Source organism: Phialemonium atrogriseum (assembly GCF_030411735.1).
Source record: "Phialemonium atrogriseum strain 8032-3 unplaced genomic scaffold QBC33scaffold_37, whole genome shotgun sequence".
Lineage (NCBI taxonomy): Eukaryota > Fungi > Ascomycota > Sordariomycetes > Cephalothecales > Cephalothecaceae > Phialemonium > Phialemonium atrogriseum.
In genome coordinates this window covers 81,386-104,235 of record NW_026848174.1, presented here as the reverse complement: position 1 = coordinate 104,235, position 22,850 = coordinate 81,386, and the positions used below count along the sequence as shown (strand labels likewise).

The window sequence follows — 22,850 nt, the reverse complement described above, 5'->3', positions numbered from 1 at the left end:
CCTGTGCGCTGGAGGATCAACAATGGATGCAGGCTGATCCATTTATAACAGGAGAAACCCGGAGGTCGATGCCCAGAGTGCTCAAGGTATTCCCGCATCCCTCTCGACGTCGTTGACCTCCCGAGCTACAGCTTAGCCTCCACTCAGCGCCACGACACTCAACGCAGACACGGTCGCCAGCAGGCTGCACACAGCAGCAGGAGCCGCACACCTCCAGCAGCAAAGATGGCCCCCATTTCGACCAATCCGCTGCAGCTGGACATCAGGAGTCACAAGAGGTGCCTCATTATCTGCTGTGTCGTCACCATCTCCAGCTTCCAGTATGGCCTCGACTACGCCCTCGTGGGCGGCTTCATGGCCATGCCCGGCTTCCTGAAGGTCTTTGGCTACTACGATGAAGTTGCCCAAAAGTGGGCTATCGACCCGACAGTGCAGCAACTTATCTCCTCCTTGATGACCATCGGCACCTTTGTCGGCTCGCTGCTAGTCGGGCCTTTCAGCGCGAAGTTTGGGCGGAGGCAGGGCCTGTGGGCGGCATCCTTCCTGAACCTCGTCTCGACCGCTATCATGCTTGGCACGACCAGCGTTGGGGCGCTGTATTTTGCGCGTCTTATCCTTGGTAAGTAACCAATAATTATCACCGGAGCGGGGGGAGCCGGGGAAGCAACACTGCTGACACTGGCACCAAACAGGCGTCTCGGTCGGGTGGTTCCTCACCTTTGCTCAGATCTACGTCAACGAAGTTGCGCCGGCCCATCTCCGAGGCGTCGTCTTCGCCGTCTATCAGAGCCAGCTCTCCATAGGCTCCATTGTTGGCGCTGCCGTCGACTACGGGACGCACACAAGAATGGGCATGGACTCGTACCGCATTCCTCTCGCCGTCTTCTTCTTTGCACCCACCGTCCAGTCGATTGCGCTCTTCTTCTTCCCCGAGAGCCCCCGCTGGCTGATGACCCAAAACAAGGAGGAGGCCGCCGAGGCTTCGCTCCGCAAGCTCCGCAACACCAACATCAATGAGTCCGAGTTCCAGGCAGAGTTCAACGAAATCCGCATCTCGACCGCGCAGCAAATCGAGAACAGCAAGCAGGGGAAGCAGCTGTGGATTGAGATGTGGAAGGGCAAAGAGCGCCGCCGAACCCTCCTCTCGATCGCTATTATCTGCTTCCATTGTGCCAATGGTTGGTAGTGCCCCTCCAATCGAATAAAGACACATATGAACTGACAATTCTCGGCAGGCTCTTCGTGGCTGAACATTTACACGACCTACTTCCTTACCGTTGCTGGCGTCACGCAACCATTTTCGTACTCCATCATGGTGACGTGCATGGGACTTATCGGAGTCCTCACCAGCTTGTTCTTTGTCCGCAAAATCGACCGCCGTGTAATCGTCCTATGTGGCGTTGGCGCCTGTGGTCTCTGTCAGCTCGCCTTCGCCATTGTGTGGACTGTGGCACCGGGAACGGTGGTTGCCGGAAAAGTGGTGATTGCCTTCATCTCGCTCTTCACATTCTTCTACGTCGCCTATGGTAAGACATGAGCCGGTCCTTCTCTTTAACCTAAAACGCGCCGTTACTTACTTCCCACAAGCACCGTACGCATGGCTTATGGGCGGAGAATATCCCAACAACCACCTTCGAGCCCACACCTACGGCATGGGCACCGCGCTGAACTTCCTCGGGAACTGGCTCGGTGTATTCACCGCGCCTTATTTCATCAACCCTGCTAGTCTTGGATGGAGCGCCAAATACGGGTATGTTTACGTCATGACATGCCTTCTTCGGTGGCCGGTGGCCGAGTCCTAGCATAACTGACAATGAATCTTCATAGCTACATCTGGTTTGGATCGAACATGATCTTGTTCGCCTTCACCTGGTTCTTCATCCCCGAGACGCGCGATCGCACCTTGGAGGAGATCCACGAGATGTTCGAGAACAATGTCCCAGCGAGAAAGTTCAAGAGCTACGTCTGCGTAAGCACCGAAGCCATGGCCAAGGCCGCCCTCAAGCGACAGGAGGCCGAGGGGGAGACTGTTCACATGGAGGATATGTCTTCCGAGGGTCGGGCTGATGGGGAGGAACCGACCACCACCACCACCACCAAGCCTCAAGAGGCTTAATTACAAGATGGAAGCCGGGGATATGGCAAGACAAGGTCAGGGATGCAAATACGTTGTACTCCTGGGAATATCTCTCGAGCGAGAACTACCTTGAGGAGGAGGCGTGAATGGTTGGTGGCAGGGTTAGACGTTTAGGAGTGCAGCTACAGTTACAGTATGCCTTCATAGACTTGCGGCGGCAATAATACGGGGATGGCTCGCCACAGATTCGCCTTTGTCTCTGAGAATTTGGTCTTTCCCCGTGCAGGACTCGTTCTAAGCCGCGATCGACGGTTCCCCTGCTGTGGGGCTGGCCCCATCTCCGAAAGGGGACGTTGGTTGGGAAAATAGGAGAGGTTCTCCACGACCCCTTTTTTACCCAGCCCCTGAACGGAATGCCCAAGGTCAACACTCTTGTCGTAGGTACGAATCCTTATTCCCGATGTTTTTAAATTTTTATTAGACAATGTGGAACTTGCCTCCGTGCCCAGCATCTTGGCCTTGGGGTAATAATTAGGCATTGGGCATTTCCGCAGCGGACGGTTCGGATTTAGGACAATAGCGGTTTCTAATCCTGGTCTTGTGCGCTGGACCGACCTGCCGCTTACGCACCTGCGGAAAAGACCGCGCCGGCAACGTATCATAGGTACTAAATACTGGCTTACCGTGGACTAGACTAGAGCTACTATCGTTAGCTTCAGCTCTAAATCAAACTCCTCTTATTAGCCCATGAGTAGCTCCAAGTTGTGACCCAGGGCTATCCCTGGTGGCGCTCTTAGTCGAGTTGCAAGAATCTTCGGCAGTATTTGCACTGACGACAGCGAACCAATGACACGCCGTTGAACAAGTATTACGTACTACGACGTACGTAAAAGACTGAAGGCGCTACCAGTTTATCTGGGGCGGCATTTAACTCTCTGCTTGTGTGAACTGCAAGTGGCATTAGCCGACAGCCAAGACACTAACCCCAGGGTGTGGAGCTGCATTCCCCAAGTTTGACCACATCAGGGGCAACAACGGGAACGAGCCGCGGGAACAAGCCGCGGCAAACTGCTATGCCCGCCGCTTGCCCAGCACCAGATGCGATACACAAGGTCAAATACCGACGCTCCCTCTCATCCTGCCGAGCCCGCACCTCCGCGGCCCGCGGGTCCAACCCGTTGCACAGCAGCCATTGCCGAACCCCCGCGCGATGCCGCGACTCAAAGTCATCCCCCTCGCGCCGGTCCGCCGTCGTCAGGTGCAGCACCTGCCACCCGGCTTCCCCGCGCGCCGCGGCCAGGTCGGCGAGTGACAGGACCCCGTCGCCGTGTAGGGCCCTGGCGGCCTCCGTCGGCGGCGGCGGCGGCGCCTCCCAGCACGCGTCTCCGACCACGACCCGGCCGCGCGGGACAAGCTCGGCTAGACGGGTAAGCATCGCCGCGCTCCCGCCCAGGGTGTGCGATGACCCGATGCATAGCCCGCGGTTGGCGCGCGCCATTGCTCGGCCGGCTGCTCGACGAAGGTAACGTCTAGGCCGCGGTCCGTCGCCGCTTGGCGTCCTCTGCTGAGGGCGCGGTGTCGACGCCCGTGGCTTTGCAGTTTGTGCGCGTGGCTGCGCGGAGGAGCAACTCGCCCCATCCGCAGCCGAGGTCGACGAGGGGTGTTGTTATTTGTAGGTCGAGGTGGTCGAGCAATTCGTCTGCGTGGCTTTCGGACAGGCAGTTCCACCGCATTGCTGCATACCGTGCGGCGGCGAGTGAGTCTGTCATGGTGGTGGTGTTTGGAGGGCAGACGATGGAATTTTTTTTAATTTTTTTTTTCGGCTGCGTAGGTTGGCAAGGGTGCTCAGTCCTGCCGATGTGATGTTTCCAGAACGGGAGAATGAATGGTGGTTGCGAGAGGGGGAACATCATTGGAATCAGTCATATCGTGATGCGATCTGCAACAGAACGTAAGCCATTCGAGCTCCTTCCTGGATGAGCTACTGTAGTAATTACAACAAATGCTGCTCTCCAACCAGCTAGCGTCGCCTGGTAACCTGCTCCATATTCGACACACTGTTATAGGCCTGCGCGATCAGTGTTTTCTCACGCTATAGACAACGGTGATCCCTATAGATAATTACTCGAGGAGTTGAGGTGGTTGGGTTAGTTGATTCAGCTGAGGCTGTGTTCATGTCACTGTCAAAATATCACGCCACTAGGCACAAGCTCATCCAATCAGGTTTCAGAAGGGGGGTTTTATTTCAGGGCTGCCATCACGAAGGGGAAAGTTGAGAGAGCACCTCACGTCTAAGACTCGCCACTTGACTGCTCAGCCATGGCCCGGATCTGTCTCTCAACAACGCCCATAGCATCCAGGTCCTCATTCTCCTTCATGATCTGCAATGCTCTCTCCTTATACTTGTTATTCCCCAATACCTCGTCCACCCCCGCCGCCACCTGCTCAGCCGTCGGTCGTCCCGTGCGCAAGTTGACAGCCACGCCGGCCCACTCGGCACGCATCACCGTCTCAGGCTTGTCCTCCGTGTCGCCGGCCAGCACCAAGGGCACGCCGTTGACGATGCCGTGCATGACCCCGCCGTAGCCTCCGTTCATGACGAAGACGTCGGTGTGTGGGAGCAAGGCGTCGTATGGCAGGTAGTCTATGACTCTCGCGTTCGCCGGCAAGTTGGCCACCACATCGTCGGGTAGCGTCGCGCCCTTTGACCCCAGAATTGCGACGACGAGGGTATCCTCCCGACCAGCCAGACCTTGAATTGTGGGGATGACGAGGTCCATGAAATCAACGGCGACGGTTCCCTGCGCCACGGCAACGATCTTCTTGCCGGTAGTGTTAGCTGCGACCTCGTTCCACCATTCGGGGTACGGGTAGTCGGGCCCGGGCGGCCGGGGCGGAAGGCAACCAGCGAATTTGAAGCTCGGATGGAGATCGGATCGCGGGTACTCCAGACTAGGCGGGCACATCTGCAGCGTGACATCGTAGCTGGTCAGCCACGTATCAAAGAGGAAACCGACCGGCTCAGAAGTCACGCCGATCGATTTGAAAATCTCGTTGCTGTGCGCCGTCAGGTCGACAAACGGCCCGCCCGACATCTGCTCGTAGAGTAGCTTGTTTCTCGCACGGCCCGAGGGAGTCGAGTCGGGGGGGAGGCCTGGTCCGAATGGCGCCGTGTCGATGCTCGTGACGACTATCGGGACGATGTTGAGGTTTATCACCTTGGGGAAGGACGTGAATCCCTCCGGAAGTGGCGCACCGAAGATGAAGGGCAAAACACCCAAGTAAAGAGTCTCGTGCATGATGATGATCCGTCTCGAAGGGTCACGCTTGTGCAGCTTCTCCAACACGCCCTTCATGGCGCTGTACTGCAAGGGAATCTGGTCTAGAAACAGGTGCTTCAAGTCCCAAATGAATCTCGGGGGCCCCGCGGGAATCTCCTGCCGCGCTTTTTCCTGGGCTTCCGAGGGCATATCGGGGATTTCGATGTGCTCAACGCCCAGCCGCCCCAACTGGTCGCGGAATTGAGGCCCGGTGATGAAACAAAGGTCGTAACCTCGCTTGACCAGCTCAGCGGCGATTCGGAGGATTGGATGAGTGTGGCCGGCAACCGGGGCGGCACAGAAGACGAGCAACGGCTTTTCTTTGTTGGCTGAGTTGTGCCCGATATTCTCGACACCTCCGGCCAAGTCAGTCACATTGCTGGTCAGATGGCTGGCCATGATTGCGAGTCTTGCGATATTCTGCGCAGAGTGGTAGGAATTGAACTGCGACAGGTATCGAGTTAATTACGCGTTCAGTATGAAGTGAGTGTGCATGTCCCCTGGGAAATAAGCCTTGAGCCGTTCCATAATAATATGTTTGGTGAGACGGCCCACAATACCATCGAAGCATATATACCCAGGATGACGACACAATCAGGTGAGTTGTTATCGTTCGTCTTGCTGTCCCTCTTATGCAAGGCCCGGCAAGCGTCAACCTAGACTTATAATCATGCGAGAGGCATCACAGTTCAGTCCAGCCAATCGTCCCAGGCTGCTCTAGTTTTATTCGTGGTGCCCGAAATCCTTTGTAAGCACCAACAGAATCAAGGTTGCAATGCTGAGTGTGATGCTGATGGCTGACTGCATCCTGTCCGTAATCACACCTATCAACGCTGCAGCTTCGGCTGACCGCATGAGGACAATAGTGCTGTCCATGCTACCCCCTTGCTCTTGATTATATTTTCAAGGGACGAACAGGGAGTCACACCGCTCGCCGCCATGCCCCACCAATATTTGTTTCTCACAATATTGAAGAAAGTCGCCGATTCCCTGGCGAGGGGCTCCCCGTCGCGTCCCGCCTCGTTCCTCGCCAGTTTCATTCCGGTTGTTGATACATAGATGGCAACCACCTGAAACAGCTGCGACACCTTGACGTGGTGCCTTGATGGCAAGGGAATTCCAGACGTTTGGGTACTTCTGCAAGGCGGTTAGCGCGTTATGGATGTCGCGGAGAGTCGCTTCGGGGATCTCGTCCAGAGCATCGAAGCAGAGATACAGCGTTACCCCAAGCTCCACGAGTTGCTCAAACAGGTTCAGACATTCTTTCGCCGTAGCACCAGGCCACAATCCTGGAAGGCTTGGCTATCTACTCCTGCAGAGCAGGGCTGTTTACAAGCCAGGTGGCGATCCGTTCGTGGCGGCGCTTCGCAACGTCTAGATGCTTCTAGAAGCCGCCAACGCTGCAGAGAAACTCGAGTAGCCCCTTCTTCGAGCCATATTCTCCTTGTCCTCGCGCTCATACAGCTTGGTGGAGAGCTCCTCACACTTGTCTAGCACCGAGTTGATCGGCGTTCGCTACCTGGCGATGAGTTGCCGCCTCGCTTTGTTCGAATTCAGAAACCCGCTAACGGTTGTAACGATGGCCTGGAGGCTCTTGACTTTGGCCCTGGCTTGTTTCAGCTCCGTTTTCACGTCTTTCACGTCCGAGATGTACTGGATGATTTTGACCGTGGAGCGGAGGATGACGTCGCAGGCGCCAAGAAGGAAGAAGTCCCGTCGCCATCTGCCTGTCCCGTGCTCGACGTGACGGAGGCAGTCAAAGTTAGGAACCCAGTTGGGTGATTATTACCGGTGTCACGGGTTTGGAGGCTGGGCTGCCTGACGTTTTAGATCGGGACATGAAAAAAGATGTTTGGGTTCTCGAGGACCAGGTTCTGGCGATAAAGTGCCGTGCTCAACATCCGAGCCGAGGCGAACGTGCCAAATCATAGTCTGGTCGGTTGCTGAATCACAGCCAGCAGGCACTGCTAACTATTCGTACAGCAAGCGGTCCACACCAAGCGCCATGTTGAAATAATTATCAGTTAGCTACCCAGCTTACATGCCGTCATCACTGCTGTCCATTCCCGGGAGCGACGTAAGCCCTAAGAGGGAATCAGAGTTAGATATGGAACTTCCGATAGCCAGGGCAAGCACCAGAAACTGCGAGAACAACTTACATCCATCGACTGGCTCATCGATCGCCTTCGCCACAGCGCACGCGTTCGCCTCAGAGAAAGCCTGGGTCTTGAGCTGGGTGCAATTTGCCCCAAAACAGTTTGCGTCCATGGCCTTCTGGAGTGAATCATCTTTCCACCCAAACACGTAATCTCCGTGTTGCCCGTATCCCGTGCTAATCAAGCATTTGACGTCAGCAGGCGCGGGCGGGAATATTTAAAGACAGACCAAGGATCCAACTCCGACTTACTCGTCGCCTTGGCTGAATACAAATGGCTGGGAGCCATCCTCTGGCCACAGTTCCTCGTCGTTGAACAACTGGGTTTGCCATACTACTTCAAACATCAATTGTGGAAGCTTGACAGGGTGCGTAGCCGGGCACGGGCCGTTGCTCTCGAATGTCCCCGTCTCGGGGTATGAGACGTGGCTCGAATGGTCGGAGCTGTCGAGGTTGGTGCCGTCCCAGCAGCTGAAAGGAACCATGTTAACGATTTGACTGATAATCATGAGAAGGGGAGGAGGAGGAGATGAGCCCAAGACGTACGTCGGGAACCTGATCGTTGTGCGGATACCGCCAGGGCACATCTTGTTCGGCAACGAGACGCTATCAACCTTACTGTCTGAGCAAGGAGCCAAATTATCTCCGCCGAAATTCTCGGCGGTGTAGCATCGGAAGCACATCGCGTTCCACTTGGCAATGCCCCCGGTGGTTCTCTGCGCCGCGTTTCCTGCAAGCATGCGGAAGCCCTGGACCCAGGAGTCAGAAATCAGCCGGTAGTCAAGGAACGGAGAGAAATGGCTAGACATACCGGCTTGAAAGCGGTGACATTCGTGTTGTCATACGACGAGGTGTAGTATATCGTCATGCCACCGGTTTCGCCATCGAGGAATCGGTTGGGAATCTGTGGCACACGCTTGTAGGTCCCGTTACGGGCCTTGAAATACAGATTGGCGGTCCAGTAGTTGGAGAAATCCTCGCTGAAGCTGCAGGTGGTACAGTTTGCAATTGCCGAAACGTCTGAGCTGGGAATATCTGCGCTGAAGGCATTCTGTGGGCGATAAGTTAGTCCAAAAGCAAACCAACGCTGGGACAAGGGCATATATCGTTCGTACTCCTCCGACGACCTGTAAATACCCCACGTCAGCACACAAACACTTTCCATCAAGGGGTCCGCTCCGGGTTGTGTACCTGGTGCACATGCGGAGAAGGATTCTCTGCTGGGTTGACAAGTCTGCGTTTATTCTGGTCAAACATCCGTTCTGTTGCGTCTGCTTTCCAAAAGGCTAGCTACTCACGGGTCAAGACGCTCAACCACAATCTGCGAACATCCAAAACGCAGAAGGGCATATGCGCGAATGCCCTGTGTAAAGAGCACGGCGGCGATCAGTGAGTTCAACTGCATCTTGGCTGAGGTTCCTCTAGGAGAAGTACACGCGAGATGGGGACCAAAGGACGGAAAGGGGGAAAGACCAGAGGCGAGAGGTGAATCCTCCGCTGCCGGGCGAAGTCAATAGTTAAGGAATGGAGGTCTTGATAAACACCCTTTGCAACTTCGCGTTTGAGGTAAAAGCTGCCGGGACTCCGCACGTTGATGTTTTGGCTAATAAAAACACAGACATATACAACGGTATATTGGATTGACACTGACCCCTTGCTGAAAAAACCAGCCACGGAACGTAACTGCCCAATCTAAGCTTCATCCCGGCTGAATGAGTCCAAGCTAATGACGTAGCAAGTTCTGTGATAATATCCATCGACTGGTTACTCCGAACTTTCACAATAAGTGCCGCGGCGCGGCCATTCCGGCGAATGAGAATATTCAGACTCGATATATTAGAGCAGTTCAGTCTGTCCAAAATGTGCCAGAATGTGGATGGCGGTCCTCGCTTCGCACATGTAATGAAGGAGCCGGGAACCCGGCAACGAGCGCGGATCGTCAACAATCTGATCCTCCTTTTTGACCTTATTCCCACCTCAATTCGTAGCCTTTCCCTCCCGCCCCTTCTCCATTCACACCTGAGACTAATATCGTCCCATACAAATGCTGTTAGATCAGCTCGAAAACGTCTGTTTTCGACTCATCGTCACCGCGCCAAATTTCCCCTTCCATAACCCCCATCACGAACGCAGGACCGATGACTGTATATCTATTCCCACTCTCTCCGACGAGCCGAAGAACCATTGGAAAGTCCATGCCCACAAGCAGCACAATCACATCCCCTTTCTTCATGGACCGTGGGCCTATCCCCATCCGCCCGCCCGCCGTCGTGAAGAAGACGCGATTCTGGCACATGACGGACACGATGTGCTGCATAATGCTAGTATCAGGATGCACATGTAGTGCACATAAGATCTGCCACTCGGGGATCAGAGCAAGAGGGTTGCGAAGCGGATCCTCTAGTAAGGCTTGAAGGTCGGCGTGTCTGTTCGACCCCCAGCGGACGATAGTCGCAGCGTGGCGCACCAAGTCGATTCTTTCATCGGGATTATTGTCTTCGTCGGGGTTGTTGTCGTTATGGACAGCTTGCTGCAGAATATCCAGCCAGCTAGAGGATACGTCACTATCGCCATGCCCCAGTATGACGGCAAATTTCTGGCATAGAGTTTGACAAAAAGCCCTGCGGCTTCCCTCAACGCCGCCGTAGTGCCTGGTGACGACTGGATCCTGGCTGATATTGAACCAATCTCTCAGCGCCGAGATCGTCTCGAGGAAACCATTCTCGAGCATGGCTGCCAGGCCGTCGTTGGGATTTGATTCGTGGGACCAGATCATCTGGGAACTGTAATTGCGCACTACGTCAACCTTGTGTCCGTGAAGTTTAAGGATTCGATTGCCCTCGAGAAGAGTGAAGCAAGGCGCGGAACTTTTCGTGGCGCTGAGACGTTCTCCCATGAAGGCATGAGCGGATCCACAGCGGATCCCCGCCGCGGATCGGGGAGATTGCCCGGGGTCATGAAGATCTGGAACCCACGTCGGGGCGTCGTCGAGGGTGGACGTGTCGGAGAAAGCGGATTGGAGAATGTTGAGGCAATTCGTGTGCGTGAGCATATGCACCGTGAAATCCCAGTATATTCTGCCTAGACCGAGGCGGTAGTCAGGCTCGGGCAGGCCAATACCTAGCTCTCGAAGGATGCCGAAAAATCCATACGCCATGTCTTTTGGGTTCGATGCGTTGCAGATTCGGGCCCAAGCCATGAATTCTGCCGGATCGAACGTGAAGGTATGTGGGTACCTGATGAAAGACGGTGCGTCTGGCAAAGCTCTCCCTTGGTGCCTCAGATTCCGCAGTTTGTATCGAAATCTCGCATTTTCCATGAGCTGAATGTAGGTTAGAATGTTGCCTCCCACGGATTGCTGCAAGGTTTGCTGCAGCAGTACCAGCAACGAGCTGGCCAGCAGGTCGAACGGCAGGGTTCTCCCTCCGCAGACGACGTCGGCGTCCCCGGCAAGAGCAACCTCCTGTATCGTCCAAATCCGCGTGAACCATGGCCGCTTAACAAAGGCCCAGAGAAGCTTGTCATGCCCTCGAGCTATGCATTGTCAATGACCAATTAGTGTCAAACCAGGGGAGGAAACTCTGTGTAATTAATTACCTTTCATAATCCTCAGCAGAATCCCATCGACCAGGTCGCTGACCGGCCGCAAGTAGGATGCTAACCACCATACACTGGCTTTGAATTGTATGTACCGAAACGCCACATCGCTCCCATCATCACTGTCGCCAAGCCAGACGGTGACTCGAAGTGCGCGTTTGTAAATCTCGCCCATCAGCTTGATCTGCCTGTTGCGCTCATCGACCGACTCCGGGAGGTCCCTCTGGTCGATGCACAGAGAGTCGATCCACAGGAACCGTCGGAAAGTCCTCGAAGAAAGTTGATCCAAGGCAGAATAGCAATTGTTCGTGACCAGGAACTGGCGTGCATTGCATTGGATCGCGCACTGGTTGTCGGTCGGTCCCCACACGTACGAGAGGGCTTCGTATGGTGGAGCTTCTCTCAGGCGGACTTCCTCAAGCTCGAACTCGATGGTGCCGTCTTTGGCTTTCTTCAGCTTCAGCAACCTTATCGAGTCCTGGTGCCTCAGTGGAACATGCTCGTAGGCCGGGAGGCGGAAAGACCGGGTCCTGCGTGACGGGGTGGGACAATAGGCTAGGACCAACCAATCCCCGAAGTAGTAGTAGACGAACCACGCGCCCAGAACCGTAAAGTAAATGCTCGGGCCCACGGATAGAGAGACGATGGTCAAGGCTAAGCTCTTGGCAACTATCACTGGATACGACCAGTTCGAGACATGGGGGAGCCAGGAGATGTCCATCATCAGACACTGCTAATGGCTCAAGCCGACGATGACGAGAGACGGGGCGTTGGGGCCGGCCAGAAAGTTGGTGGTGCAGCCTTGTCGGAGTTGGAGTTTATGTGTTTGTGGGTGAGGAAATCTACGCGTTGGCGACGCGACTTATTTATTGCTTAAGACGGTTCAGAGCACTAACCTGAATTGTCGCGATGGCTGAGGCAGTGTTCGACGCCAAAAACTTGGCGCTGCGGGGCAACAGACACAGCCTCTATCTTGCACGGAACCTGTCGCAGGCCTCCGCGATGCCAAACACTGCCTTGTAGTGTCTGTGCTGGGCTGGTACTTTCGAGAGATTCTGCATTGCAGTCACTATCACGCCGGTGGCCATAATCTTTGCCGCTCTCTCATCGGAACCCGTCACCTATCTGGACGGGGTTGGCGTCACAACTGTCACGCCACACTCGACCCAGAGGACCATCCCGGTTCTACCGTGGGCTTGCGGCACGGCGCGTGGTGGGAACACGGCGACATCTTTGCCAACCGCGATGCCGATACCTGCGATGACCAACGCGCCGTGTTGGCTCTTCCCCCTAGTTAACCCCCCCCCCTTTTTTACTTTCCAATCCCACAGGTCCGCCGCCCGGCCCGTCTCCACCTGGATCCTGGTCAAATTCGATGAATGAACGGTACCGTCATACCCGCATTCCACGACTACATATCCTCGACCTGCTCAGACAAGTGCGCTGGGATGTGCTGCCGCGAAGGAAGGGATTGTAGCGGCCACGGTTGCGTCCTGACCGGCAGCTGCGGGCAATTGCTGGGTGAGCTATTAAACTTAAAGGTCCTAACCTTGCAAGCAAGGTTAGGACACCTCAGTCACTACTGCTCTATGACCGGCGACGAGATGTGACGGGCGTATCAGGAAGTTGGGGCAAGTAAGTTATTTAACCTAGGTATTTAAAGAAACCTTACATTATCGTAGGAGTCGTCAGTATATATGTCCTCGAACCATTTCCCCCTGCTGCAATTGATACAACCTAACAGATCGATGAGGCATTCCGACACCATTGTCTTCCACGGAATCTCCATCCCGAGAGCCTTGGCCATCATGTCAGAACGGATCATGAGCAGCCAGCAGTACTTAAGGTACTCGGCCAACTCGTCCTTGTTGTCCAGGTGAAGCGGATCGTTGGGCACTTTGAGCCTCCGCAGGGGCACGTATCCCGCCATATCCATAATTTCCATGGCCAGCTCCACAGGCAATCCCCTGCTGCACAGAATACCCCGGACATGGGCAATTTCAGACACTTGCGGCCGGTATCCGGAACCATAGAGGGAGTCTTGCTGCTCGCAGACAAGGAGCTCTTCGATCGGCATCAGCCCGTAGGGATAGTCGTAGGCTCGACGCCCGATATGGACGAGGTACGCCCACCGCCGCCCGTCCCTTAAACTGGGATACAATTTAAACTGGCCTCGCTCGATGCCAAAGAATTGCCGGTGCGGGTGCGTTGATACCTCCGATGTCATCCCAGACAGCGTGCAGGTTCTAAGCATGTACTGGTAGAGCCTTGTTTGGCGGTAGTCTGTTTCGTCCGTCTTTCCAGACGCGAGGTCCCACGTCTCTGGAAAGCAATGCAGCACATTTAGACACAGATACGCGCGCAAGGCCATGTTGCTAACTTCGTTCCACCCGGCATTTCTGGGCTTGTGGACGTCAGTGGATGCCAGCGTAAGCAAGGTAAGAGAAACTTGTCCGACACTAGACATGAGTGATAGTAGAAAAATAGGGAAATGCTTTAATGCTTACCAAGTCCTGGCACTCTGCCGCGTCCCACCAATTGTGCAAGTCCACGTCGGGATGGGCGCATATGCGGAAAATCGTGTCCATTTCGCCGTACAAGAGCAGCATTTTGACCAGCTCGACGTTAACAAAGGCCGTTCCGTTGGCTTGAAAAAACTGATAGCAGGAATTGTTTCGACGCTTTTGCAGAAATGCGGATGCTTTTCTTGCCTCGCGAGGGATGGGGCATCGACACTCCTCGCTTTGCTTGTGGCCACATGTTTTCCAGTCGAAATCAAGGCGCAGCCGCTGAAAGGTTGGGCTGATCTTCTTGACGACATCGTCGTCCAGAACCACGTCTTGAGAACCCGGCGGCTCGTATTTCTCGGGATATTTTAGGCGCTCACACGTGGAATGCTCACTGAGAGTCTTGGCGAATGCACGTACGAAGTAGGTCAGCTCCTTGCCTTGGTTGGGCTGGTAGCGGAGATGAAGATTATTGCCCTTGACCTTGGTGCGGTAATGGCCAGCGACGTCGTACTCTTGGCAGTGGTTGACGGCAACCCATGTTAGGTTCGAGGCCAAGACGTTCCACGGAATATTGTGTGTTTGGTGCGCCATGGTCTGAATGTGAAGCTTATCCTGTCAACCCGAGTCGTGTTTCCCCGGATTTTAGTAGCGCTTGAACGAAAGTCGTGGCTACATGCGGGGACGGTGACGGTGAATGACTCAGTGGTCGGCGATTCGGAAAGTCCGAGCCTCTTGGCAGGGCTTAGGCCTGTCTCCAAGGGTACATACCTAAAATTAGATCCAATTGGGGCAAATGTGGGCTCACTGTCCCATCATTCGTCAGGGGTTCAACGCGGATAGATATCATGGTTCGGATGTACAAAATGGAGACTATGGCCGAGTACGAGAGGAAAACAAGCTTTGTCTGGGGCTTGAGACACTGAGCCGTTTTAAAACGGTCCATAATTGGTGAGCCATTTGCTCAAATTACAAAATTATGACTTGACGTCTAATTATCGGCAGCTCAGTCCACCGTGATCACCTCGTATAGTTCAATCTCCCCATTCATCTTCCCAATAACCAAATTCCGACCAGTCGAGCTGAACGCTGCACTCGTGACGGCGGCCGTGTCGCCGCAAAGATCGCCGCGGAAGGTGCCGGTGAGTAGGTCAGAGACGTCGAAGCCGTCCTCTGTCCGGCAGGCCAGGTACTTGCAGTCGGGAGAGATGCACAGCGGCCATCCCTCGGTCCGACGGACAGTGTTCAGATCGTAGGCGTTGACAATGCCTGTCTCTGGGTACCACAGGTTGACCTCGCGGCCCCAGATGCAGGCCACCAGCTCGCCGTCGAGAGAGAATTGTAGCATCTTGGGGGTGCGTCCGCCGCCCGTGTCATACCGTCGTAACGTCCGGCCCAGATGGACGCTCGTTAGCCGGGCCCAGCCGTCTTTGGAAAGGCTGGCGAGGGAGATGCCGTCTGGGCTGAAGGCCAGGTGCGTCACCTCGTCGGTGTGGTGCGGGATGGTCATGACCAACTGGAGGCTCTGGGCGTCGCAGATGGTGATACGCGACGTGTCCTTGCTGTCCACCGCAGCGATGAGCGTCCCGTCCGGGGAGTACGTGATGGGACCCTGTATGTCTAGATATTCCCGTATGAGCCGGTTCTTTCTCCTTTCCAGGTCGAATATCGTGATGACCGGACGCAAGCCCCACGCGTTGGTATTCCGCTCGATCTGGATCCACTTCTGGTATGGCGCTACAACGGCGCGGTCTGGCGTAGGCGCGAGGGCAAAATCTCCAGACACCTTGATATCTAGGTGGATGATGCGCTTGTAGTTATTCGTGTTCCACTCGTAGATGGTGTTCCAATGGCCGAGACCATACGGCATCATGACGGCTATGTGTTCGTCCGAGCTCGAGAATTTTATGCGCATGGCCTCCTTGGCTACACACATCAACTGGCGCTTGTGCACGAGGAGGAGCGTCGCTTCGTTTTCCGGTGGCCATGGAGGCTCTTTCTCCGGCGGCTCGTCCCACCTCCTTGGCTTGTCGTCATCTTCCTTTTTGTGAGGCGGGGTTCTCGCACCACTGGCTTCGCCGCTGGGGCGATAGGGTAGTTTGCTGCTCATCCTGTCAAGCCGGCAATGTTTGGTGTCCGACCGGGGAAATTGAGCCTAGATGCCGTTTACTATTTATATAGATATAGAGTCAAGTGCGGCCAAGTTAATGCGAGGTAATACTTTTACTTCCCAAGGTTGCCTTTCAGTCCCCTAGTAAGGCTGATCTGATTTGTTGTCCAGGAACGAATCATGACGGGCTGGGCCAGCCTTGAGTCCCAACAGCTTGTTGGTAATATCGTATTCGTTATTTGTCCAATCGGGCCGGGGAATTTAGAGATTCAACCCCCCGACATCCAATCGCAGATATGCCCACTCTTGCGAAACTAGAATTAATTACGGATTAAATTACCTTGCATTTTCTCAGTGAGGCGCAGCGGATTAGGTACGGTATCATTAGGAGCTTGGGTATTCAGGGTCGAAATTCCTCCGGAATGACAAACACGGCATGTAGCCTAATAAATTACCAGATTGTGTGAGAACCCCCCCGGAGCCCCGGAGCAGTCGTGAAAATTGCCGTGGCCAAATCTTCTCCCGGCCAGCGGGCCCGGAATTGTGGGCCCGGACTTGTGGGCCCGGGCTTGTGGGGCACGGCGTTGTGCATCGCTGGTTCACTTCCTTCCACATTTGCACGGTTTACTGTTATGAACTGGTTCATGGAACCGCAAACATACTCCTGGCAAACGAGAACATTTTGGCGTCATTTAACAGTTGTCAAGCCTGCACGTTCAAATCTATAGTTTCACTTGGCCTTGGACTGTACGGAAGTATTATCACTACAACTACCTACAGAGGGACGCCACTAATAATCTCACTCTGTCCTCTATGAAGGTTAATATTCTAGGCTTGGAAAGACCATGGCTGTGGCCTACACTAGTGTACCTTGGCTTGCTCTTTTTGCGGGAAATAGTGGGACTGGGCTATCAGAACGAATGTTCTGGCTGGGCTATTTGAGTGCTATTTGGGAGGAAGAGGAATGCCAAGCAAATTAGGCAGCGACTTTGGGACAGAAACAATGTGAGAGTTGATTGGCTGGTCGGATATTGGCGCATTGCAGAGGAGCATAGCCACGATAGTCCTCCTGCGAAAACCTTGATAACTGCACGTCGAAAGTTTACAATAAAAAGCTAGATTATTAGCTTTCAACTTTGTGCCTTCTCCTCGGTTGGATCAACACAGAAGAGAATCAGACTTCCATTTTCTTTTATCTGACGAGAAGCCGTTGGGAAACACGCCAAGAAAGACACCACACCACAAATATTCCAACATGTCGCAGTTCGACGAGAAAGAAGAATCCCCGCCGCCGTTCGAAGCCGGCGATTTTCAAGGCGCAACATCTGATGAAAAATCACAGCCCGGCTCATTCGCCACGCCCTTCGCGTGCATAACCCTGAACATGACGGATTGCATCCGCTTCATCAACTTCCCACGCGAGGAGGTCTCCGCCCTATACAACCTGATCCAAACCTCCTGGCCAAAGGGCGCTCGAGAACCCCGGCTATATGGAGGCTCACAGGAGGTTAGGCTGCACGGTTCGCCTTGGTCCGATGACTTCAGCGGGAATAACAACTCGCGGAGACTTATCCGGAAGTTACTTGAGACCCTGTTCGACCGCGGCTGGATCTTGCAGGCTGGCGTGGACATGAGCAAGAAGGATCAAGACAAGGGTCAGTGATAGCTTGCAACAAGATGCTAGTTAAACAGTACGCTGACTGATAGGTTTAGACACACTTGTGTTTCGGTACCAGTCGCCTCCACCACCACCATGTGACTGGCTCTGCATTTCCTTCGACACATGGGACAAGCTCAAGTTTGTGGAAGCCCCGTCTAGCGATCTTGCCGGAGCCATTTTCCAGGCCTTTGAATCCCGCATATCCAAGCACGAGCCGAAAGACGATTGTCTTAAGCTCCATTTCCGCGGATCGCCGTGGTACCCTGATGGCGAAGAGACTGTTAGTTCGCGTCTGATCCTGATGACGCTCCTGGAGGTCCTCGAGAGGTTTGGCTACACCCTATACGGGAGTATCTGTGCGCAGAATGGTCATCAGGGTACAGACGCCGATGTGTTGATTGTGCATCGTCAGAAGGACTGGAGCCCAGGGGCGCCTATTTGGCATCGTTAATTAAGGAGTGTGCTGTTGTCGCAAAGAGAAGCTGTCATGAGCATTGGGTATTGACTATGGAAAGGAGAATGGATATCAAATAGCTCGATGATCAAACGTTGTTCCCGTTAATCGACCTTTGCTGCTGCTTTAACACTGTCCAAACCACTCTGGTTTCCACCACAACACCGTGAGCCGCAACTCAGCAATGGCATACGGCGACGCATATCAATATATCAGTTAAGACATGATGCGGAAGATAGGGTACTCGTCCCCCGTGTCGACCGGAACAATATTAAAGCTGACATACGAGTCAATGTTCTCTGGCTCCAGCGCAACCACGGCCAGGGCTGCATTCTTCTGCCTGGTGCTGATCAGGAAGCTCCCGGAAGGCAGCTCCAGTTCCTTTTGCACAGTCTCGGTGGTAACATCCACGCGCACGACGCCCTCATAGTACTCATCCGCAAACGCGACTGATGTGATCTTCAGAGCTTCAACGCTGCCGCGGAATGGCTCCTGCAGCGTCTCGACTTCTAGGCCGGACACCCTCAGTCGGTCTGCTAGATCCGCCCAGGCAACTGGAATGAGGTACGCCTCGGGCCTGCCCCGTGTCAGGTTGGCGTTGACGGGCGTCGTGCTGGCAAACTCGATGGGCACCTGAACGACGCTTCCGTTTGAGCTGTCGACCATGGTGAAAGTCCTCTTGGACAAGGTCGAGTAGTCTGTGACGATGATATCCTCCGTCGACGCGATGAAATCTCGGATTCCATCCTCAATGGTGGAATACACCTCATCAGCGTGGTCGGCGGCGGTCTGGATGATGCTCTCGGCCATGGCGAGCCCAGACACTGTTCGTCGCTGGAAATGCTGGTCCGCCAGCCGGATGCCCCGTGTCTCGCAGAGGAAGGTGATGCTCTGCGTCAACCCCATGGCGTTTCTCCCGATCTTGGCATCGCTGCCCGCCTCGTCGAAACGAATTGTGAAGTCGGGCTTCGAGCTGGACGGACCGGTGACGTAGGGCTCCCATGTGAGACCGAGGTCCTCCATAGCCTCGCCTATCGCCGGAGCAAAGAGCTTCTCGGACAGACGGCGGATTGTAGGGTGGATGTTCAGATTCTTCGCCGCCGAAAACAACCCATCAGCCCCCTGCACGTACCTACCATACTGAGTCGTGGCGCTGTACTCATGCATGTCGATGGCGACATGGGGGGCAAAGGAGCTAAAGAGTTGCTTGATGTCGCGAGTCTGCTGTCTCGCGAGTTTGACATGGTCTCGATTCGGGTCGAGGTTCGTGGCCAGCGTGCGCTGAAAGTATGCGACGCCATCCAGGTTGTATCGAGGTAGGACCAGTATCTCCACACGCTTGAGGAGAGACGCTGCCCAAGTCTGGTTTGCGTCCATTTTGCCAAGAAGAGCTAGCACAGCCTGGTCACCCGCGGGCTCGTTGCCGTGCACTGCTCCCTGTAGCCACACCCGAGGTTTCTGGGTGCTATTCGCGGTGCGGCAAGGGTTCCGGGGAGATGACGAGAGCAGGAGGTAGGGAAAGGCACGTCCCTCTTCAGACGAGAAGTTCGCCACATTGTACGATATCCAGTCATTCTTTTCTGCCAGGGACTTGATGAAGGAGTCTACCAACAAGTAAGCAAAGTCGTACGTAATGTTCGAAGATACCCCCGACCAAGACTAACCAAGTGTCGAGTCATCCGTCGGCCCGGCTGTCCCAGCAGAAAATCCATCAGGTATATCTTGGGGGCTCAGAAAGGCGGGCGAAAGCAACGGAACATCCACGGCCGGGAAGTTCCGGGCGACGTTGTCGGTGTCCTTCCGCACTACGACGTGATTGTGCCCATACTGAACTCCCTGCGCAGAGGCAATGGAAACAGTGCCGAGCAAGAACGCAAGGTTGGATAGCGCGCGCATCTTGATGTCGTTGCCTCGCAGCTGCACCCAACAAGGATGGGAGTATTGTATACAGATAGTTCATAAAACAGAGAGTGTGTGAGGGCTGTGGTCATGAGCTTCCTTTTATGTTTTTGTGTGATTATGTTTCTCCTGAAGTGGATCACGAACGTAAAGTTGTAATTCTATTAAGCTCACCGACTTCTTCCAAAACGAGAAATCATATCCCTAGACTTGACCTTGTTAACCTCAGTAGCGGAATCCTGCCGGTCTAGATATCGCAGCAACGGAAAGATCAACACTCCTAGCATCGGCTAGCAACGTTGTTGCTTGGCATGCCATTGGCAACGAAGCTTGATGAGGCAGTTGGCTATCTGATGTGAGGGGTAAGTGGAACTGCGATAACGGCGCCAAGACTCTTATTTCCAGATTCCAGGGAATCTTCAACTCGCGACAGGAATGTCTTGCATTGATTGACACCGAAGCTGAATGTGGCACTCGGTAAAAGGTGAGGGGTAAGCGCGAAATGCGGTATGTGGCAGAACCTCAACATCTCAAATCTAGGAGATCGGTACGCTGCAGCCATCAGGTAGATCTAGAACATAGGAAGGTTAGCAGCTTTTTCGAGAGACGGGAAGTCGAGATCGCCGTCAGAATCAAAGAACTGGTCACGAGGGATACCATTAGGGGCATAGACCCGGTTTGCACCAAAATTCGTTGCATCCCGGCCTCCCCGAGCTACAAGTAATGGATATGCAGGTCTGAGACTCTCAAGGAATGCACTGAACGTACGTATGTCTTAGATTCCTGATTAGCGGCTTTCAACCGATTCTTTTCTCTCCCCTTTCATTCTCTACAAGACGGTTGTGTTCCTGCCTCGGGAACCTTAACCCCACGACCATACCTCCTTAACTTTCCATGCCGAGTCACTAATCGGTAAGCCGTCTGTAACGGAGCCTTTGGATCCAGCGGTGGCACCTTGCATGAAGAAGCCGGTTGGGTCCACGGTTGAAGATACCCATAAGTCGCATGGCTAGACCCATCTAACCACAACAGTATGTCGGTTTGGTTTGGAAGAGAGTATTTCGGCCAAGCGTAAGTATTTCAACCCCTTTGGGACCACTAGCGCAAGTATTTCACCCCTTTTCGGCCTAGGGTAAGTATTTCAACCCCTTTTGGCCTAGGGTAAGTATTTCAAACCTCCCTCGGCCTATGCGCGGTGATGCTATGCTGGATAAAGAGATTCGATGATGTGAGAAATGCCATTGGAGCGTGGAGCATGCATCTATCAAGTGCATGAGCGACAGTGATGTGAAAGTCAGGTACTTATCATTAATGGTTTGCCTCCTCTTCCAAAGTCAAAGATGTCGCCTGCCTCTCAAGTATTCTACACCACTTCCCCACCCAACCCAGGCACGTCGCCGTTTAGACACATGAAATAGTCGCTGAAGTGGTAGGGGTTTTCGTCATTTGGCAAGTCAAGCGACGGGTAGACCTGGCAGACGATGGCGCAGCTCATCGGGTATGCTGGGTTGACAAGGCTTGTGGGGCTGGTGATGTTGTGCACTTTGTACGGGAAGATGGGGTGGTTTCGGGAAATTAAAAAAGGAAAGGGCCGCGGTTGTTAGGTCCCAATATCTCGGCACTGTCTACGTACATGGCTAGCAAGGTGGAGTCGGCGAGGACGGTGTGGCAGTTCGCTGAGGAGCAGGCCAAGAAGATGCCCGGGTTTATTGTCAACTTTGTCAGTCCATTCATGATTCTTGGGGAGGCGCCGCACCTATCTCATCTAAGGGGCTCGGCTGGCTAGGTGGATAAGTTGTGGAAAGGGAACACGAGCAGGGTGAGAGCGGTGCCGGCATGTAAGTGTTTGGTGGCCTTCATTCTAGCTATTTACGTCAATGTCAAGGACGTCGCGGCGCTGTATGTCGCTGCCCTTCTCGATCCGCAAGTCAGGAAGAACGCATCCAGGCATGGGCAGGGCCGTCTAATTGGAATGACGTCTTGGCTATCATGCGGCGCCAGTATCAAGACCGCCAGTTTGTGGACGATTTACCAGCAGCTGGAAAGCTCCTCGCCACAACGGATGACACTCTCGAGCGACGCCTGCTGAAGAAGTGGGCTGGACGGGATGGCCGGTTGAGCCTGGAGGAAGGAATTCGCCAGACACTGACTGGAAAGTATTATACTGTGATAGACTGCCTCTTGCGCATATCAAGTCTTTAACTCTATTTTACTTATCCGTTGCCGGCAACCAAACTCTTGTATCTGCCTCCTCCATTTTCAGCAGTTAATATCAACGAACAATGGCAAACCGACAACCCAAGCCTTGCAATCTCGTTGAGGGATTCAGTGTCGGAAGCGGTGGATGAGGCATTTGGAAATTGGGCTTGTAGACACTCCCGTGAAGAAGGAAAGCAGGCTATTTTACATGCCATGCAATCAGGGAAGAGGAGAAATCCCTCAAGATTCGTGTGCCTCAGTTACACCGGAAAAGGTATGGCACCGGGCTGTTGCCGATGGCGCGAAGTCTACAATTGGTCACGACATCCAAGCCTCTCCGCTAGAGATGATTCGCCCTCCAATTCGCAGGCAAATCATCACCTTGAAATGTCGTGATCGGTCTCAACAGCGTCGGTCCCGCTGTGCCCATAACCTCGCTTCCAAAAAACACTCCTCTGACAGTCGGGCTTATCTCGAACATGCGCAGCTACCTAATACGAATACCAGACACCCGGTATCCGGCGAATGGCAGCCGTCCCGTAATTTATTTATGAGGGTGGTGTAGACGTGCCTTGGGATGATTGCATCACATGGGGCTTTGTCAGCTGCGTGACGTCTAGCACGCCATCTTGCTCACTTAAATCGTTTGAAACAAAAAGATACACCGACATATATCAACAGGAAATCCACTTTGGCCCATAAAACACAATATGAAATTGACAACAAGGGCCGCGGAATCCAGTAAGTTGACCCACCCCATCGCATCAGGCACTGTCCGGCCCAACAAAGCCGACGACAGTCTCGAGATGGAGTTGTCCCTCGTAAAACTAGCCTCATACAAGCCCCAAACACTTCCCCGGCTCGGCACCGAG

At 54.1% G+C, this 22,850-nt stretch overlaps 10 protein-coding genes across 10 annotated transcripts; 2 read left to right on the top strand and 8 right to left on the bottom strand.

The window, feature by feature from the left end:
* The first annotated feature begins 93 nt into the window (after positions 1 to 93).
* On the top strand, positions 94 to 2,159 carry QBC33DRAFT_255380 (general substrate transporter). The gene is made up of 5 exons (XM_060423046.1): positions 94 to 619; positions 693 to 1,178; positions 1,236 to 1,526; positions 1,588 to 1,750; positions 1,828 to 2,159. Exons 1-5 carry the CDS (start codon positions 226 to 228, stop codon positions 2,114 to 2,116), a joined length of 1,623 nt encoding a protein of 540 aa, XP_060279022.1. The 5' UTR covers positions 94 to 225; the 3' UTR covers positions 2,117 to 2,159.
* An 897-nt stretch (positions 2,160 to 3,056) lies between these two features.
* Positions 3,057 to 3,575, bottom strand: QBC33DRAFT_563410 (uncharacterized protein; the record flags this gene model as incomplete). Its single annotated transcript, XM_060430280.1, has 1 exon — positions 3,057 to 3,575. The coding sequence occupies one exon, from the start codon at positions 3,573 to 3,575 to the stop codon at positions 3,057 to 3,059; it is 519 nt and encodes a 172-aa protein (XP_060279021.1).
* A 31-nt stretch (positions 3,576 to 3,606) lies between these two features.
* Positions 3,607 to 3,846, bottom strand: QBC33DRAFT_563409 (uncharacterized protein; the record flags this gene model as incomplete). The annotated part of the gene is made up of 1 exon (XM_060430279.1): positions 3,607 to 3,846. One exon carries the CDS (start codon positions 3,844 to 3,846, stop codon positions 3,607 to 3,609), a length of 240 nt encoding a protein of 79 aa, XP_060279020.1.
* A 185-nt stretch (positions 3,847 to 4,031) lies between these two features.
* Positions 4,032 to 6,012, bottom strand: QBC33DRAFT_551129 (uncharacterized protein). The gene has a single exon (XM_060429139.1). The coding sequence runs from the start codon at positions 5,794 to 5,796 to the stop codon at positions 4,369 to 4,371; it is 1,428 nt and encodes a 475-aa protein (XP_060279019.1). The 5' UTR covers positions 5,797 to 6,012; the 3' UTR covers positions 4,032 to 4,368.
* A 1,422-nt stretch (positions 6,013 to 7,434) lies between these two features.
* Positions 7,435 to 8,957, bottom strand: QBC33DRAFT_460699 (uncharacterized protein; the record flags this gene model as incomplete). Its single annotated transcript, XM_060425005.1, has 7 exons — positions 7,435 to 7,729; positions 7,805 to 8,023; positions 8,099 to 8,301; positions 8,364 to 8,603; positions 8,668 to 8,679; positions 8,744 to 8,786; positions 8,851 to 8,957. The coding sequence occupies 7 exons, from the start codon at positions 8,955 to 8,957 to the stop codon at positions 7,435 to 7,437; spliced, it is 1,119 nt and encodes a 372-aa protein (XP_060279018.1).
* A 498-nt stretch (positions 8,958 to 9,455) lies between these two features.
* On the bottom strand, positions 9,456 to 12,007 carry QBC33DRAFT_255343 (heterokaryon incompatibility protein-domain-containing protein). Its single transcript, XM_060423045.1, has 2 exons — positions 11,150 to 12,007; positions 9,456 to 11,086 (listed from the first exon to the last, which is right to left on the bottom strand). Exons 1-2 carry the CDS (start codon positions 11,871 to 11,873, stop codon positions 9,603 to 9,605), a joined length of 2,208 nt encoding a protein of 735 aa, XP_060279017.1. The 5' UTR covers positions 11,874 to 12,007; the 3' UTR covers positions 9,456 to 9,602.
* Positions 12,008 to 12,759: 752 nt separating this feature from the next.
* QBC33DRAFT_551124 (uncharacterized protein) lies at positions 12,760 to 14,344 on the bottom strand. The gene is made up of 2 exons (XM_060429138.1): positions 13,657 to 14,344; positions 12,760 to 13,553 (listed from the first exon to the last, which is right to left on the bottom strand). The coding sequence occupies exons 1-2, from the start codon at positions 14,248 to 14,250 to the stop codon at positions 12,807 to 12,809; spliced, it is 1,341 nt and encodes a 446-aa protein (XP_060279016.1). The 5' UTR covers positions 14,251 to 14,344; the 3' UTR covers positions 12,760 to 12,806.
* A 316-nt stretch (positions 14,345 to 14,660) lies between these two features.
* Positions 14,661 to 15,837, bottom strand: QBC33DRAFT_623378 (guanine nucleotide-binding protein subunit beta-like protein; the record flags this gene model as incomplete). Its single annotated transcript, XM_060432887.1, has 1 exon — positions 14,661 to 15,837. Exon 1 carries the CDS (start codon positions 15,764 to 15,766, stop codon positions 14,663 to 14,665), a length of 1,104 nt encoding a protein of 367 aa, XP_060279015.1. The 5' UTR covers positions 15,767 to 15,837.
* A 1,003-nt stretch (positions 15,838 to 16,840) lies between these two features.
* On the top strand, positions 16,841 to 18,162 carry QBC33DRAFT_623377 (uncharacterized protein). The gene is made up of 2 exons (XM_060432886.1): positions 16,841 to 17,421; positions 17,480 to 18,162. Exons 1-2 carry the CDS (start codon positions 17,022 to 17,024, stop codon positions 17,875 to 17,877), a joined length of 798 nt encoding a protein of 265 aa, XP_060279014.1. The 5' UTR covers positions 16,841 to 17,021; the 3' UTR covers positions 17,878 to 18,162.
* On the bottom strand, positions 17,895 to 19,978 carry QBC33DRAFT_500466 (carboxypeptidase 2-like protein 3). Its single transcript, XM_060425668.1, has 2 exons — positions 19,545 to 19,978; positions 17,895 to 19,484 (listed from the first exon to the last, which is right to left on the bottom strand). Exons 1-2 carry the CDS (start codon positions 19,774 to 19,776, stop codon positions 18,097 to 18,099), a joined length of 1,620 nt encoding a protein of 539 aa, XP_060279013.1. The 5' UTR covers positions 19,777 to 19,978; the 3' UTR covers positions 17,895 to 18,096.
* Between the last annotated feature and the right edge of the window lie 2,872 nt (positions 19,979 to 22,850).

Excerpts from the sequence above, each read along its gene's own strand:
- QBC33DRAFT_255380 (XM_060423046.1), top strand. The coding sequence starts at position 226 with ATGGCCCCCATTTCGACCAATCCGCTGCAGCTGGACATCAGGAGTCAC. Across the intron at positions 620-692 it reads TTTTGCGCGTCTTATCCTTG|GCGTCTCGGTCGGGTGGTTC; the intron begins GTAAGTAACCAA and ends GGCACCAAACAG. Across the intron at positions 1,527-1,587 it reads ATTCTTCTACGTCGCCTATG|CACCGTACGCATGGCTTATG; the intron begins GTAAGACATGAG and ends ACTTCCCACAAG.
- QBC33DRAFT_551129 (XM_060429139.1), bottom strand. The coding sequence starts at position 5,796 with ATGGCCAGCCATCTGACCAGCAATGTGACTGACTTGGCCGGAGGTGTC.
- QBC33DRAFT_255343 (XM_060423045.1), bottom strand. The coding sequence starts at position 11,873 with ATGATGGACATCTCCTGGCTCCCCCATGTCTCGAACTGGTCGTATCCA. Across the intron at positions 11,087-11,149 it reads TCTGCTGAGGATTATGAAAG|CTCGAGGGCATGACAAGCTT; the intron begins GTAATTAATTAC and ends GACAATGCATAG.
- QBC33DRAFT_551124 (XM_060429138.1), bottom strand. The coding sequence starts at position 14,250 with ATGGCGCACCAAACACACAATATTCCGTGGAACGTCTTGGCCTCGAAC. Across the intron at positions 13,554-13,656 it reads CGGCAGAGTGCCAGGACTTG|CCCAGAAATGCCGGGTGGAA; the intron begins GTAAGCATTAAA and ends GACGTCCACAAG.
- QBC33DRAFT_623377 (XM_060432886.1), top strand. The coding sequence starts at position 17,022 with ATGTCGCAGTTCGACGAGAAAGAAGAATCCCCGCCGCCGTTCGAAGCC. Across the intron at positions 17,422-17,479 it reads CAAGAAGGATCAAGACAAGG|ACACACTTGTGTTTCGGTAC; the intron begins GTCAGTGATAGC and ends TGATAGGTTTAG.
- QBC33DRAFT_500466 (XM_060425668.1), bottom strand. The coding sequence starts at position 19,776 with ATGCGCGCGCTATCCAACCTTGCGTTCTTGCTCGGCACTGTTTCCATT. Across the intron at positions 19,485-19,544 it reads GACGGATGACTCGACACTTG|ACTCCTTCATCAAGTCCCTG; the intron begins GTTAGTCTTGGT and ends ACTTGTTGGTAG.